Genomic DNA, 14,567 nt, shown 5'->3' on the forward strand with positions numbered 1-14,567 from the left:
AAATGTTTTCCCTGCCAATGACTACAAGTAGCCATCACTTTTAATGTCTATGTAATATCTAATTGCATGACTGTGCCCGAGCTCATTTAACCTTCCTGATGAGCACTTAGTTGATTTCAGTCTGTGCAGCTGTCTACAATGCCATGAAAGACATCTTTGAGTAGTTGTCTTTAGTACCTGGTTTCTAGACATGTCCATGAGGATCTTCAGTGAACTAATTTCACACACCCGCCCCCAGTGTTGGAAATGACTGTTTCAGGAAGGTGGAATTCCAAGTTTGGAGACAAAAATGGGAGCAGAGGGCTGGAGAGAGGGCTCAGCGGGTAAGAGCACTTACTGCTCTCACAGAAGACCTGGGTTCAACTCCTAGTGCCCACACGGTAGCTCACAACCACCTGTACCTCCATTTCTAGGGGCCCAACTCTGTCTTGTGACCTCCATGGGTTTTGGCACACACTTAGCACATATATGTACACTTAGGAACACATACACATACATTAAAAAAAAAAAAAAAAGGCTGGGGGCTGAGAAAGCATGTTACAGGCACAAAGTCCAGGCAGAAATGAGGACGGGAAAGGCAGATTTGGAATCACCTTCCAAGGTGTTAGCACCACTGTGCAGGACTGGGAGATAAACAAGGCAGGGTGAGCTCAGGGCCTCACGGTTAGGGATGGGTACCAGGTGGCACAGCTTGCATGTGTGGCAGCTGTTTTGAGCCTGAGCTTTTGCCAGGGAGCTTGGAGTTTATAGTTTGGTGGACAGTGCCAACATAAAACCACACAACTCACAGGACAGGACGTTGACAGGTGACACAGACTAAGGTTCAGAGTATAGACCAACTTGTTCTCACGTGTAGCTCACACTCAGCTCTGGCTTGGCCTTCTCAAACATGGAGAGGCTTCTCCAGTATCTCCACAGACCAAATAAGAGGTTCGTATGAGTGGAAAAGACTGTTTCAGGAAGGTGTAATTCAGAGACTGAAGACAAAAATGGGAGTAGTGGGGATGAAGACAGGGCTCAGCAAACTGAGCAGACATGCCCTTCTCTGCTCCAGAGGATTTGTTCCCCTTCCCTCCCCTCCCCTCTCTTCTCTTCCAAAGGCTGGTGGGGAAAATCTTGGGGCCTTGGGGCTAGATGTCCCACAAAGCCCAGAAGCTTCAACCTCCCGTGCACCCGCGCTGGCTTGGCAGGGAATACTTGTTGCTTTGCTTGCTCGGTCAGACCGTGGCTGCATCCTGAGCACATCTCCATTAAGCACATCCTTTTGAAAAGGCATTTATTTATTTTAGGCTTCCCAGGTACAGAATGAAATTCTAAGAGCCCAAAGTTGCCAGGCATGGTGACACACACCTTTAATCTCAGCACTCAGGAGAGAGACGGAAGCAATCTCTGAGTTCAAGGCCAGCCTGGTCTACTGAACAAGTTCCAGGACAACTAGAGATACACAGAGAAATTCTGTCTTGAAAAACTAAAGCCCACAGCCAGGCATGGTGGCGCACATCTTTAATCACAGCACTCAGGAGACAGAGGCAGGCGGATCACTGTGAGTTCTAGGCCAGCCTGTCTACAAAGAGCCCAGGACAGCCAAAGGTACAGAGAAACCCTGTCTTGAAAAAAACCACTACCACCACCACCAACAACAAAAAAACCAAAACCAAAATCCAAAAACATTTGTGCGTACATTGCGTGTGTGTGTGTGTGTGTGTGTGTGTGTGTGTGTGTGTGTGTGTGTGTGTAGGTGTAGGTATGTGAGAGCAGGTACCTGGAGGTCACAGAAGCACAGGATCCCGAGAGCTGGAATTACTGGCAGTTGCGAGCTGCTCAACACTGGTGCTGAGAACTGAACTTTTCTGCGAGAGCAGTGTTCTTAACCACTGAGTCACTTCTCCAGCCCAACTTTTTGGTTTGATAACTTTATTTAAATTGTAATGGGACATTCTTGTACTTATGGAAATGTATGTTGAAATTTTGAGTTAACTCGTAATGTCTGAAATTTACTCTCAGGTGATTCAGAAAATACATGTAAATACTACACTGCATAGGTATGTTGGTGCACCCTGTATCCTGGCACCTGGGAGGGTAGGCAGGAGGATGAGGAGTTCAAGGTCAGGCTTGGCTACATAGCAAATTCAAAGCCAGAGTGGGCTACATGAGACTCTGACTCAAAAACAAACAAATAAACCAGCAATTGGGGTAAAATGTCAACACTAGAATTTTTCTTAAAGGATACAAGTACTTTTTGAAATTATAAGAATAGTTATCCAACACTCCTTCCTCAGCCAAGAGTCCAGCCGCGAATGATGACTTTGAACTTGGTACCCTGGGGAAACCTGCTTGTTTGTTACTAGGTAGAGCGGGCTGGCTCTGAACACACAGAGCGCTAGGATTAAATGTGTTCTTCACCACACCTAGTCATGGAAGCCTGAAAAATGACATAGTTACAAATCAAGTTTGTGAAGATATATAAAGACGTGGAAGGAAAAAGCTTGGGACATACATGTTGAGTGACAAAAGCAGGACATGGACTACGTTGTGTAATTTTAACTACATAAAAGCCAGCGTGCAGAGGACAGAGAGAAAATCAAAGGTGGTAACAGGGCCTGGGGCTGCAGCTGGGGACGGACTACCTTTTCTACAGTTAGCCTGCTGACATCGCAGTTACAGCGCTAGCACCTCCCCTGGTGCCAGTGTGAGAAGCAGCAGCCTGTGTGGGGGAATCTTTGGAGGTTGTGGGGCTAGAAAGCAGGATCCCCACAACGGGCTTTCCATTCTTTTCTCTCCCCAGGAGCCTCCTCTCAAGCTCGCACCACTGAGGCAGCTGTGGGTGTTGCTGAGGGGAAGCTGGGTAGTGGTCTGAGACTCCAACCTTCCCTGACCAGACCCAGGCTGGTCTAAACACCCCTGGTTGTGCTCACGCACTTCAGGCTCTAGGGGGCGTGCTCGCTTCCAGGCACATCAGTAAAGCTTCTTAGAACTTTGAATGGCTCAGGCACTCCGTGACTACCCTGTCTGGAGGGATAATGCAGCCAGTCCTTAACACTTCTTCCACAGGAACAGGGACACCTCTGAAGATGAGGTGGCTGGCTTTCCTTCTGTGGTGTTGGGGCCTGGGCCCACTCCCTTCACATGCTAAGCAAGCAGGAACCCAGCTGCAGCTGGATACACCCCTCCCTCCAGCCTGAGGACCTGTTTTGATAGGAACTAAAAAGGATTAGAACAAACGATAGGGCAGGGAGCTCTTCAGGCCTAGGGAGGCAGGGTTGGAAGACCAAATGAGCCTTCTGTTAGCTTCTTACTCTAGAGAAGTTTGTCACTCTCTGAGCAGGGAGAGGAAGCAGGCGGAGAAGGAACTGGTCCCTAGAAGGGCAGCCAAGTGGTTAGGGAGGGAACCTACTAGACCCGGCCCTTCTCAGTCATGAGTGCTCTATACCTGCTTCCCAGAAAGCACAACGTGCTACCATGCCGAGTCCTGTGACCTGATTTTCAAATATTTTATTACATAATCTTTCATGGCACCATCAGGAGTAACAGAAAACGTTATTCCCAGTTCCTAAACCACATCCTGAAAAATATACATTTGTATTTATATATTTATACCAGCACTCCACCCCTAACCGTCATTCCACCACCTACTGTAGGTCTTTTGCTTAAAGCAGGAAACTATTCTCTTAGGTAAGAAAATATATGTGGGAGCTAGATGAAGTACTGGTTAGAGTAACTGGGGACAGTTTTTGTGGGGGCAGGGTGGAAGGGCTAAGTCCAGCAAGGCAGGGTGCGTCAGTGGGGTCCATGAGGGGAGGAGGACAGTGTATAAAAAGGCAGCGTCACGCAGGTAGGCTCTGGTGTTCTTGGTCCCTCAGGAGATGGCCTTTGCCTCAGGAAGGAAGGCTTCCCAGTATTTTGCCAGCTGCAAAGAAGTAGGGAGACAGTAAGCAAGTACCTCCACCTAGTGGCAGAGGCTGAGCTAGCCTGGGAGGGATGCAGGTTCAGTGCCATTCAAGAGGAAGGCGTGCGTGCGGGGCAGATGCAAAGGTGGACTCTTCCTCCTCCCTCTCGACTTAAGGAGGCATCAGTGCCTGTCCCAAGTTCAAAGACGGTCTCTGAAGACCACAGCTCTGTGGCACCTCACAATGCTACCATTGTTTCACAGATTGACAGGAGCCTCAGGAACCAGAGGGGTAGACAGTACCACAGGGTGGGCACTCAGGGGATAAGGGGCTCATTAGTGAAAGATGAGATGAAAGTCCCTCAACATGGACTGTAAACCGATGGCAGTGGTGGGAGGCGAGGTGAGGCGGCTCAGTGGGTAAGGCGAGCAACAGAGCAAAGGGCCCGGACTGAAGTGGAGCCCTGAAGGCCCCTTTCCAACTATCAGCTACAGCAAAGCCTCCTCCCTCAGAAGCGGGACCCCGAGTGTACTCACCAGAGCCCCAAGCAGACAGCTGTCATGTGGGGTAGGAAATGGGGGACCAGAGCTGCACATAACTACATACCTGCTGCTGGGAATGTAGGAGTGTCTGCAGGTACTTGATCACGTGGGTTTTGAAGTCCTTGGATTTCTCTTTCTATAGGAGACAGGATTCTACACTGACCTCCCAGACAGGTGTTCCTTCCCATTTTGGTGGGATGGTGGTGTTTACTGCTGACCAAGGTCAAGCACAGCCTTGGAAAGTAGAGCCAGCAGCTTAAACAGCTGCAGTTTCCAGCCGAAGGGCCCCTGCCGAAGCTCTGCAAGCCTTCTGAGAGGGCAGGGATGGGGCGGAAGAGAGTGGACACTCGGCAGCTACTGGCTTAGCTTGGTGTCTAATTGCTTTGGTCCAGCAGCAAATGTTAAGGCAGCCACGCTTCAGGAACTAGCATAGAGTGCAGATACACATGTACACACAAGGTCACACATGTTCTATCTCACCTCAAATCGTGTCACTTCTTTTCGGACAACTGTTGAAATCCTTTCAAAGTCCCGTTCGTACTGAGTCACCCGAGACTCCCACTGGGAAGAGGAAAGAAAGGCTGCTTGAGGTGTGGGTGCCGCTCAGGAGCACAGCGCTTGGCTAGTGTGTGGGGAGACTGGGTTTAAGCTCCAGCATCACTGACAAGCACGGTGCCGGGCAGTGTCATTTGACATCACGGTGTAATCAATGGGTCCTTTGGGAGGTGTGGGATACCTGAGGGATTCAGCATTGTAGATCACAGGCCTGCAGGCCACTGGGAGGGAGGTGGAGGCAAGCCTGGCTTTTGAGAACACTCTGGCACCATAACAACTCCTGGTTCAGGGACTCATAAGCAGGGCACAAAGCCCAGAAAACTTGGGTTAGCTCTTTCCTGGAGGGGCACGTCGGAATCACCTAGGGAGCTTTTCAAGGTTCATGCACGGAGCTAGAGTTCCCCCAGAGGTTAAAAGCACTGGCTACTTTTTCAGATGATGCAGGCTCAAATCTCAGCATCCACACGGTGGCTCATGAGTTTCTAGGTATTTAACACCCTTTCTGGCCTTTTCAGGTGTTAGGCATGCACACAGCGCACAGACATACATGCAGGCAAAACACCCATAAATATGAAAAAATAATTTAAAAATAAAGCAGTCTGGTGGAGAGCCAGGCCTCAAGGCTGCCCTGAAGTCATTCTCAGCTGCCGGCCCATCAACGCTGTGGCATTTCAGTTAGCTCTCTTGCCTGTTGGTCAGGATGGGAACAGTGTTCGCAGAGGAAGCAGCAGTGTACTCATGCTGGGCTAATTCGGGCAGGGAGCTCACCTCTGTGATCTCATCCTTAGCCTGCTGCAGTTTGTCAGGCTTGTTGGCCCACAGCAGCCGGGCCTCGGACTCCCGCTTCTTCTGCAGCGTGGCTTGAGCATCCTGCCAGCGCTGCCATGTCTTCATGCGCTGGTCGAAGGCGGCCTATGGGGAAGGGCAGTTGGGAGGAGCACAGCTAGCTCCTCAGGAACCCTGGCTGGCTCTGCCTTAGGAGGAGGATCTCTCAGCAGCCGTGCCAGAGAAGCACTGAGCAAGGGCAGGTTCGCAGCCACCGTTGTGCCCAGTGGGGCATTTAATGTCTAAAAGCACCAGCTTGCGTCAGGTCCTCCTTAAGCTTCCAGTGGGCCAGCGCCATGCTACGCCCAGGGCTGGTGACCGGAGCACAGAGGGTGCCCTGATGCCAATACCTGACGCGAGTAAGTTCTAAACTGCCTAGCTCAGCCAAAGTGAGACCAAGAGTCTACATGTGTTCCTGAGTGTGCCACGTGTAAGGAGCTAAGAATACAGTAGAAGTGAACCATATCGTCCAACTCTTAAGGAACATAGCCTGGAAAAGCCAGCATGGTGTTAGTGATTACAGTAGATGTTCACACACTTCCAGAATACCGGGGAAATAGGCGGGCGCCGAACTTCACAGGCCCAACCCTGGAGCTCTAAGTATGCAGCAAGGACGCAGCCTTTCAAACTGACACAAACAACAGGCTTGGTAAGAGAATGTTGGTTTTGTTTCTTTTAAGACAAGGTCTCAGGTAGGCCAGGCAGGCCTGCTCTCATTACAAGGTCATCTGAGGATGACCTTGAACTCTGGTGCCTCGTCCCTCAGTCTCTCAAGTGCTGGCATTACTGGCATGAGTCACCACGCTGGCAGCTTAAGGAGTCTTTATATCAGCTCTTAAAATGGTTACACGACCTATTTACTGCCTTCACCTCACCCACTCACTCACTCACCTGCTCTAGACTATCAAGGCCTGAAGAAGCTCTCCAAAGGTCATTATTTGCCTCCTGTTTCTAGTCTTCTGAACAGAATTAGCAATTTCAGAGAAGGGCAGTTGGCCTCACCACCTCCCCTCCCCCCTGCACTCTGCAGGCATCAAAGGCAGTGCACATCAGAGCACAGTACTGGGGCTAGCCTCCTCACCTTGTGTATTTGCTCCTCATTCCCTACAAAGGGTCCCTGGATATTTCCTAGGTGTCCTCAGGACAGCCTTGGGCAAAAACATAACCCTGGTAATGCAGAGTGCAGTGCCCCGGATTCACTTTCCTAGCCCTGCTGCTGTTTCTCAAGACAGGTTTCACTATGCATCCAGTAAACTCACTATGTAGCACAGGCTGGCCCAGAATTTACCATGATCCTCTTGCTTCAGCCTCTCAGCTGCTGGGATTAGAGGCAAGTGTTTCCATACCCGGCTCCTGAAATTTCTTAGCACCTCACTGTCAAAAGTTCAGGTACAGGGCAACTCTTTATCCAGGAAAGGCTTAAGCCTATCCCTTTGGGCTAGCAGGGCTTCAGGGAAGGACACAAAAGAAGCCTTTGCTCATCTCTCCATTCACGTGTCAAGGCGGCACAGGCTTCCTGAGAAAAGAGCCACTCATAGCTCTGTGTTCCCAGGCTGCCGCTCCAGCCCAGGGAGAGCCGGGCTCAGCTTCGCTTTGTCACCTTGTGTGGAGTCACATCCAAAAGCCGTGCTCTCTAGGGAACCTCAGCCCCAACCCAAAACAGTGCTCCTCACAGAAAGTTTCCCCCAGACAGCCCTTCCCCAGCGGCTCTCCAGCCTGAGTGGTCTACCTGGCTCTAAGAATCCCCACAGCAGCTCTCTTTCTCATCTCTCTGGAGTTAGCAGAAGGCCAGGATCATCTGGGACTGCACGGAAGTGAGACCCCAGGGGCAGCTCAGCCCTTGACACAGCACAGAAGCTCCCCAGTGGGCGGAGAGGAGTAGGGCTCATGCAGCCTGATACCGTGCAGAATCAGTCCTTACGGTGCAGGTGCCAGCTTCCTCTTGGTTTCTTCCTTTATCAAGGAGGCCATGCAAGAGCTAATACTGCCCAGTCAAGCTGCCTTAACTGATATGAGAGCTCTGGAAACAGACCACCCTAGTCACCAAGAGGAGTGAGGTGTCTGACCAGAGGAGCAGCGTGCAGTGTTGCTACCAGTGTGGTTAGCACAGCACAAGGAGGGCCCTGGTGACAAGCTCTCTCGGCACACTCCTCCATGCAACACCAAGCCAGTTCTGTGTCATTACCTGACTACTCACACTGGAAAGGCAAGTGGAAGCCAGCAAGAGCTCTTATCAGGGCAAAGACCAAAGGACTTGAAGAGTCACTGCTCCAGGGGCCAAGCAGCAGTCTGTAATAAGCCTTGCTTGGAGAGAGGCGCACGCAGAACACTGTCCTCAACAGTAAGGGGCCAACTTGGAAATCCAAGAGTGGGCTGCTGTGGGCCTCAGGATAGCTCCAGGTACCTGGCTCCTTTGGGCGGGTTGCTGGGTCTAGAGGGCTTTCTGAAGCTAAAGTGGGATGACCTTTTCTTAGGAAGTGAACAGCAGAGGACAGCTGCAAGGGAAAGGAAGTGAGGCTTACTCGGACGATGGCCAGGAGGCGGATGTAGTCACTCAGGAGTTCAGCGAGGAGGAAGAAGTCATTGTTGGCCTGTTCCTGATGGAGCTGCTCAATCTTTTCTTCTACCTCAGCCAGCTGGGAGAGTGCTCGAGACAGCGCTGTGTTGTCCTCAGAGCTCCCAAGCATGGCTAGACTCTTGGCAAACTGGGCTGTGTTCAGCGCTAGCTCTAGAAGGAGGCAAAGACAGCGAGGCTTCTGACCTCTCGGGAAAGGGGAAGAGGCGGTTGACCCCCCCCCATAGCATGTCCTAGCAATTCTGGCCCCTGCATACCTGACACCTGAGGGCTCTGGAACCCACTCTCCAAACTCAGACTGAAGGGAAAGCAGCCTCAGCTGGTCCCAGGATTGGGAGGCAAAAGCTCTTGTTGTCTACATGTGACCAGTCTGGCCACCTGAGGGACGCAGCTCCAGTGCTTCACTAGCTCATGTCACCAGGCCGAGGGATTATGTTGAAACTCATGAGCTGTCGCCTATATGCATCGAATCTCTCTCTCTCACATACACACACACTCACACACACGCACGCACGCACGCACACGCGCGCGCGCGCGCACACACACACACACACACACACACACACACACACGCTCTCCTACTTTCTAGAGTAGAGCAAACTTTCTGTACGGGGCCAGTCAGTGCCTTAGGCTCTGCAGGCCACACACTGTCTCTGCAGCGTACTCTTCTCATAGCAACAGGGTCCAAGGCCAAATCTGTGCTCTCAGCCATGCCATAGCTTGCCAGCCCTGACACTGGCACTAATGGTCTTTTAGATTTCTTGCTAGCAGTATGTTTAAGACACAGAAGGAAAGCTTTCAAATTTGGAAACTTTCACCAGTTCCCAATTAAGCAAGCTCACTAAAGGGGAGGGAAGAAGACACAGATGGCTTCTCTGCGTTTATACTGTGCTCGTTTGACCATGAACGTAAGCCTCGACTCCCATCACCAGAAGCAGAGTGTACCCAGGCAGCCCCCTCCACCCCCTGCCCACAGCGGTTTGAGCCATGTTTCTTGCCAGGAGACCAGGGCCTGTCTTGCTTATCAGAACATCATGCGACAGGTGGGCTGAGGACAGCGTGCCTCTCATCTCCAGCCCACCGCAGGCTGCTGTGTCCAGGCGAGCAGTTACCTTTCCTATGGTTGACTAGAGTCTCCACCACAGCGTGCAGCTTCCGGAGGCGCTGTTCCTCACACTCCACCTCCTGGAGCTTCTCCTCGAACCACTGGAAACACACGGCCCACAGCTGGCTTGAAAATGTTCAGCAGTGTGCAGACAGCAGCTTTCTTTAGAATCTTTTATCCCCAAGGGTTGTTTTTGTTTGTTTTGTTTTTTTAAATTAAAAAGAAAGTGATCTCAGAAATGTCAGGACTTCTCAGGGCTACTCACGATGTCTGATTCATTCATCTTGATGGTCATTTTGCTGACTGCATCTGTAGCCTTGTTGAACATCTTAAGGAGACCAGCACTGCTCAAAGCCTGCGTACCCACAGCGCGCGGCAGCTACAAGACCAAGAAGGCGGGGATGGCAGTTACCTGCTGCTCCTATTTCAGGTTCAGAAGAATTGGTACCCACCAGATGGCAAGCCCAAAACTTGTTAACAAGTTACTTGACTCTAAACTGCTTTGTTCTAAGGCAGTTACAGTAATCTAAAACTAATATGTACACAAGCAAGACCAAAGCACATGTCAGTAAGAATCAACCAAAAGTTCAGCTTTTATATTATTCATAGAGAGAAAGTAGACTGAATGTTGTGCGGTCAGGCAACCTCACACCAAGACTGTCTGCCCACCCAGATGTGAACTACTTAAAACCCAGGCCATCTTTAAAAAAAAAAAAAAAAAAAAAGAATTTATTTTTTAACATTTTAAAAATCATTTTGTGTGTGTGCATGCACCACAGCACACATACAGAGGTCAGAGGGAAGCGCTGTGTGCGAGTCAGCTCTCTCCTTAGATCTACCTCAGGTCAGCAGGAATCTAGGGCAAGCACTTTCCCCTGCAGAGCACTGAATTCCTTTGTTAGAGTCAGAGGCGCCTGCAGGGCATGAAATCCCAGCGCAGTCAGGGCTATGTAGGGAGTCAAAGGACCTTGTACTCTGCACAGAAGGGGACTCATAGCTTCAGTTTCCCCAGTGAAGGAATGTCTAAGGATAGGAGTGTATTCTAACACAGTAAACCTCTGTTACAGTGTCTCAGGTGCTGAGGAGTTTATACAGCACTTCTCAGGTTGAGAGCGTTCTGCTCTGGAGGGACATGTGACAGCACTGGGGATGATGGTTGGTCCAGCTGGGAGGGAACGCTGCTGGCATCTAGTGGGTAGAGGTTCCTCATGTGCTAAGCATCTTACAGCACAGGACAGACCCCAAAGACAGACCCCACTCTAGGGTTAGAGTGAGGAAAATAGATTAGAAACATCCAGAGGTAGAAGTAAAGGACGTAAGGACAGGCAAGGCTACACAGAGAAACCCTGTCTCGAAAAACCAAAAACCAAAACCAAAAACAAACCAACAAAACCCTGTGCACTTCAGTCAGCCCTTTTGCTCTGTGGCTGTGTTTGCCAAATGAACCAGTTTGTCTCATTTAGGGAAGACAAAGGTGACGAAGTGGAGCTTTGTGTAACACTAACCTCTTCTTTTTCCAAAAACTCCCTGACATCTGGGTCTTGTAACATGGTAGGGTGGCTCACAATTCTTTGAAGGTACCTAAAGGACGAAAATCACCAACTGGTTAGGACTCTGTTTTCTCATTTTGTTTCAAGACAGGGTTTCTGTGTGTAGCTCTGGCTGTCCTGGAACTACCTCTGTAGACCAGGCTGGCCTTGAACTCAAAGATCAGCTAGCTTCTGCCTCCCGAGTGCTGGGACTAAAGGAGTGTACCACCACCTCCTAGTTCTGGTTAGGAGTCTGAAGGTTTGGGGTGTTGCACAATGCTGTCAGGTACTTGTGTCTTTTACTATTTAAAATGTCCTCAAGCCAGGCAGGATGGTGCACGCCTTTAATCTCAGCACTCGGGAGGCAGAGGCAGGCGGGTCACTTTGAGTTCGAGGCCAGCCTGGTCTACAAAGTGAGTCTAGGACAGCCAAGGCTACACAGAGAAACCCTGTCTTGAAAAACCAAAATAAATAAATAAAATAAAATATCCTTGAATAAGGCACTTAAGCAAATCTCTGCTTGTAAGTATTCAAAACTTCATGTTTTTCACATTTCCAATATATAGAAAACTGACTCATCAGAAAGACCCCAGAACATTCACTAGGTTATGCAAGAAGGAGATATGATGGGTCGGTGGGGACGGAGCAGAGATGATGGTTTATGACTCAGGTAGGAAGGTAAAACCTCAGGGAAAGTGATCAGGAGGAGGGAGGTGAGGCTGTACTTCACCTCAGTTCAGGTGAGCACCCACCTTTCCAGAGCAGCCCTCCGTTTTTCAAGAAATTCTGCAGAAGAAGAATCTTCCTTCCCAACCTTCACCTTTGTCATTCCTAGAGTGGAGTTTAAGAAACAGAATGGCCAGAAACAGTAAAAAGGAAACATCTACATTTTATAAAGAGTCATCTAAATGAAAGACCACAGGACAGCTCTACACAGCACCATCTAATTAAGTCTGCGTGAGTTCTGTACGTGCTGGGGGCAGTGAAATGGGACTTAGCATGTACATTGTCATTTAAAAAAAATTCATAAGCCGGGTGGTGGTGGTGCACGCCTTTAATCCCAGCACTGGGGAGGCAGAGGCAGGCAGATCTCTGTGAGTTCGAGGCCAGCCTGGTCTACAAAGCAAGTCCAGGGCAGCCAAGGCTACACAGAGAAACCCTGTCTCGAAAAACCAAAAAATTGAAAAAAAAAATTAATACTGGGTGTGGTGGCACATACAAGGAATCTATTTCTGTTAGTTCAAGGCCAGCCTGTTGTACATAGTGAGTCCCGGGGGTGGGGGTCGGGAGCGCTGGCTCAGGGGTTATGAGTGCTGGCTGCTCGCCCAGCACCCACATGGCAACACACAACTCTAGTTCCAAGGGACTCGACAGCCTCTTCTCTATTCCTTAGGTGCCCAGCACACACGTGGTTCACATACATGTAGGCAGGCAAAACCCCAGACACATAAAGTTAAAAATAAAATAATAATGGAAGAAATGCTCTGAGATTCTAAGTATAGACTAATAATGACTTGATGGCAATAAGAAGGCTCCTCCCCTAGTCCCCAGTGTAATTTCAATCTGGCAGGAAGAGCAGTCATTAAGAGTCCTGAGATTGGGCCGGGTGTGGTGGCCAAGTCCGAGGCCAGCCTGGTCTACGGAGTCCAGGACAGCCGGGGCTATTATACAGAGAAACCTTGTCTTGAAAATCAAAGCAAAACAAAACAAAACCAACCAACCAACAAACAAAAAAAAAAAAAAGAGTCCTGAGATTGAGGGTGTAGCTTAGTGGCAGAGTGTATGTTGAGGCAGGCCTTGTATTTAAACGCATGGAAAGTACACACAGGATACTTCCTTCTTCCTTGGTTGTGGTGGTGGATGCCTGTGATTCTAGCACTCATATGGAGGCCAACCCAGGCTATACAGTGAGTCTGAGGTCACCTGGGGGATAGTAAGACTTTCCAAAAGGAAACAAACACTACCAAACTGAAGGCTAACACCAGAGCCATCTCTAGCATCCAAGGAAAAAGGATACAGAAGTAGCCGGGCTAGCTCTCCAGTCCCCACGTGTTAAAACCGAGGTGACTGCAGAGCACAGGCTTACCTATCAGGCTCTTCTCAGGTGGAGGAGGGACGATGAAGCCGTGCTGAGAGTGCTTCTCCGAAAGCTTCTCATAAAGACCCAGAAAGTCACTGAATCGTCTTTTCACAGCAAAGTGCTGACTTCTGAACATTGGTGAGCTCGTCTTGGGCATGGAAAAAACACAAGGCAACATCACTCCAAATCCAGGTGAGTATTTATCCTGCCGGATAAAGGATTCCCCAGATCCCTGCCCTCTAGACACTGGCAAGTAACTCTGTCCAAAACAGAAGCTGTTCTTTTTTGGCAGCCTGAGAGCTAAGAAACCTTACTTAGAGTAATAATTTTTTGTTTGTTTTTGTTTTCGTTTTTTGAGACAGAGTTTTTCTGTGTTATCCTGGCTGTCCTGAACTTTGTAGACCAGGCTGGCTTGTGGCTCACAGTGATTCACCTGCCCCTGCCTCACAAGTGCTGGGATTAAAGGCGTGTGCCAACACTAGAGTAATAATTTTAAGTGCATAAAATTTTTAAAAAATAATAGGATTATGGGACTTGGGGGATGGCTCAGTGGGTATAAACACTTGCTCTGTAAACATAAGGACCAGTTTGAATCCTCAGTGTCCACCGAAAAAGCTGGGTGTGATTGGTGGTGGCACACGCCTTTAATCCCAGCACTTGGGAAGAAGAAGCAGGCAAATCTCTGAGTTTAAGCAGCCTGGTCTACAGAGTGAGTTCAAGGACAGTCAGGGTTACCCAGAGACACCCTGTCCTGAAAAACCAAAACCAATCAACCAAACAACAAACAAAAACTCAAACCGAAACCAAACCAACCAACCAACAACAAAAAAAAAAAAAAAAAAAAAAAAAAAAAGAGCTGTGCAAGGCTGCGCATGCCTGTCTTTCCCTCAGCACTGGGGAGGAGGGATGGAGTCAGGTAGGTGCCTACTGCCTTCTAGCCAACTAGTCTGCCAAAAAGTCTCAGGCAGTAAGACAGAGAGCCACAGATGAAGGCAACCAACATCTTTTGTACTTCCACTTGGACATACATGAGTACGCACACTTGCACGCTCACTCATGTATATATGAAATTCAAATATAGTTTCATTCCTAGGATAGAACACTTGCTCTAATTAAACTAATACTGAATTCTAGTTAGAAGATAGAATTATGGTCATCTGTACCCAATATGCCATTTATTGGCTTATTTAAGGGCATCAGCTACTAGCATCAAAGCAGACGACAAAACAAGACACACGAGGAAGGACTCAGATGACATGTCTGTAGACAGGAACCTTTAAAGTGTCGTGGGGTTTAGCGCTCACAGGAAGGCCCAGAAGTAGTAGAAAGAAACATAAAGAAGTCTTCTAGTAAAAGTTTAAAAAAAAAAAAAAAAAAAAAAGGCTAAGGTAAAGGCTCAGTAGTAAAGAGCACTGGCTGCTCTTCCAGAGGACCAGGGCTCAATTCCCAGCTCCCACATGGCTGATCAC

At 49.2% G+C, this 14,567-nt stretch overlaps 1 protein-coding gene across 1 annotated transcript in view; it reads right to left on the reverse strand.

Annotated features, from left to right (window-relative positions):
* Nucleotides 1–3,722: 3,722 nt before the first annotated feature.
* The window catches only part of Snx1 (sorting nexin 1), a 33,812-nt gene continuing 22,967 nt past the window's right edge, over nucleotides 3,723–14,567 (reverse strand). The window contains exons 6-15 of the mRNA XM_051156690.1: nucleotides 13,105–13,246; nucleotides 11,771–11,849; nucleotides 10,995–11,070; nucleotides 9,755–9,868; nucleotides 9,497–9,590; nucleotides 8,332–8,537; nucleotides 5,753–5,896; nucleotides 4,910–4,990; nucleotides 4,494–4,565; nucleotides 3,723–3,907 (exon numbers count right to left, since the gene is read on the reverse strand). Of these exons, the coding sequence (XP_051012647.1) occupies nucleotides 3,857–3,907; nucleotides 4,494–4,565; nucleotides 4,910–4,990; nucleotides 5,753–5,896; nucleotides 8,332–8,537; nucleotides 9,497–9,590; nucleotides 9,755–9,868; nucleotides 10,995–11,070; nucleotides 11,771–11,849; nucleotides 13,105–13,246 (1,059 nt within the window). The 3' untranslated portion in view covers nucleotides 3,723–3,856. The remainder of the gene's footprint in view (nucleotides 3,908–4,493; nucleotides 4,566–4,909; nucleotides 4,991–5,752; nucleotides 5,897–8,331; nucleotides 8,538–9,496; nucleotides 9,591–9,754; nucleotides 9,869–10,994; nucleotides 11,071–11,770; nucleotides 11,850–13,104; nucleotides 13,247–14,567) is intronic.

The sequence above is a fragment of the Acomys russatus genome, chromosome 14 (genome assembly GCF_903995435.1).
Source record: "Acomys russatus chromosome 14, mAcoRus1.1, whole genome shotgun sequence".
Lineage (NCBI taxonomy): Eukaryota > Metazoa > Chordata > Mammalia > Rodentia > Muridae > Acomys > Acomys russatus.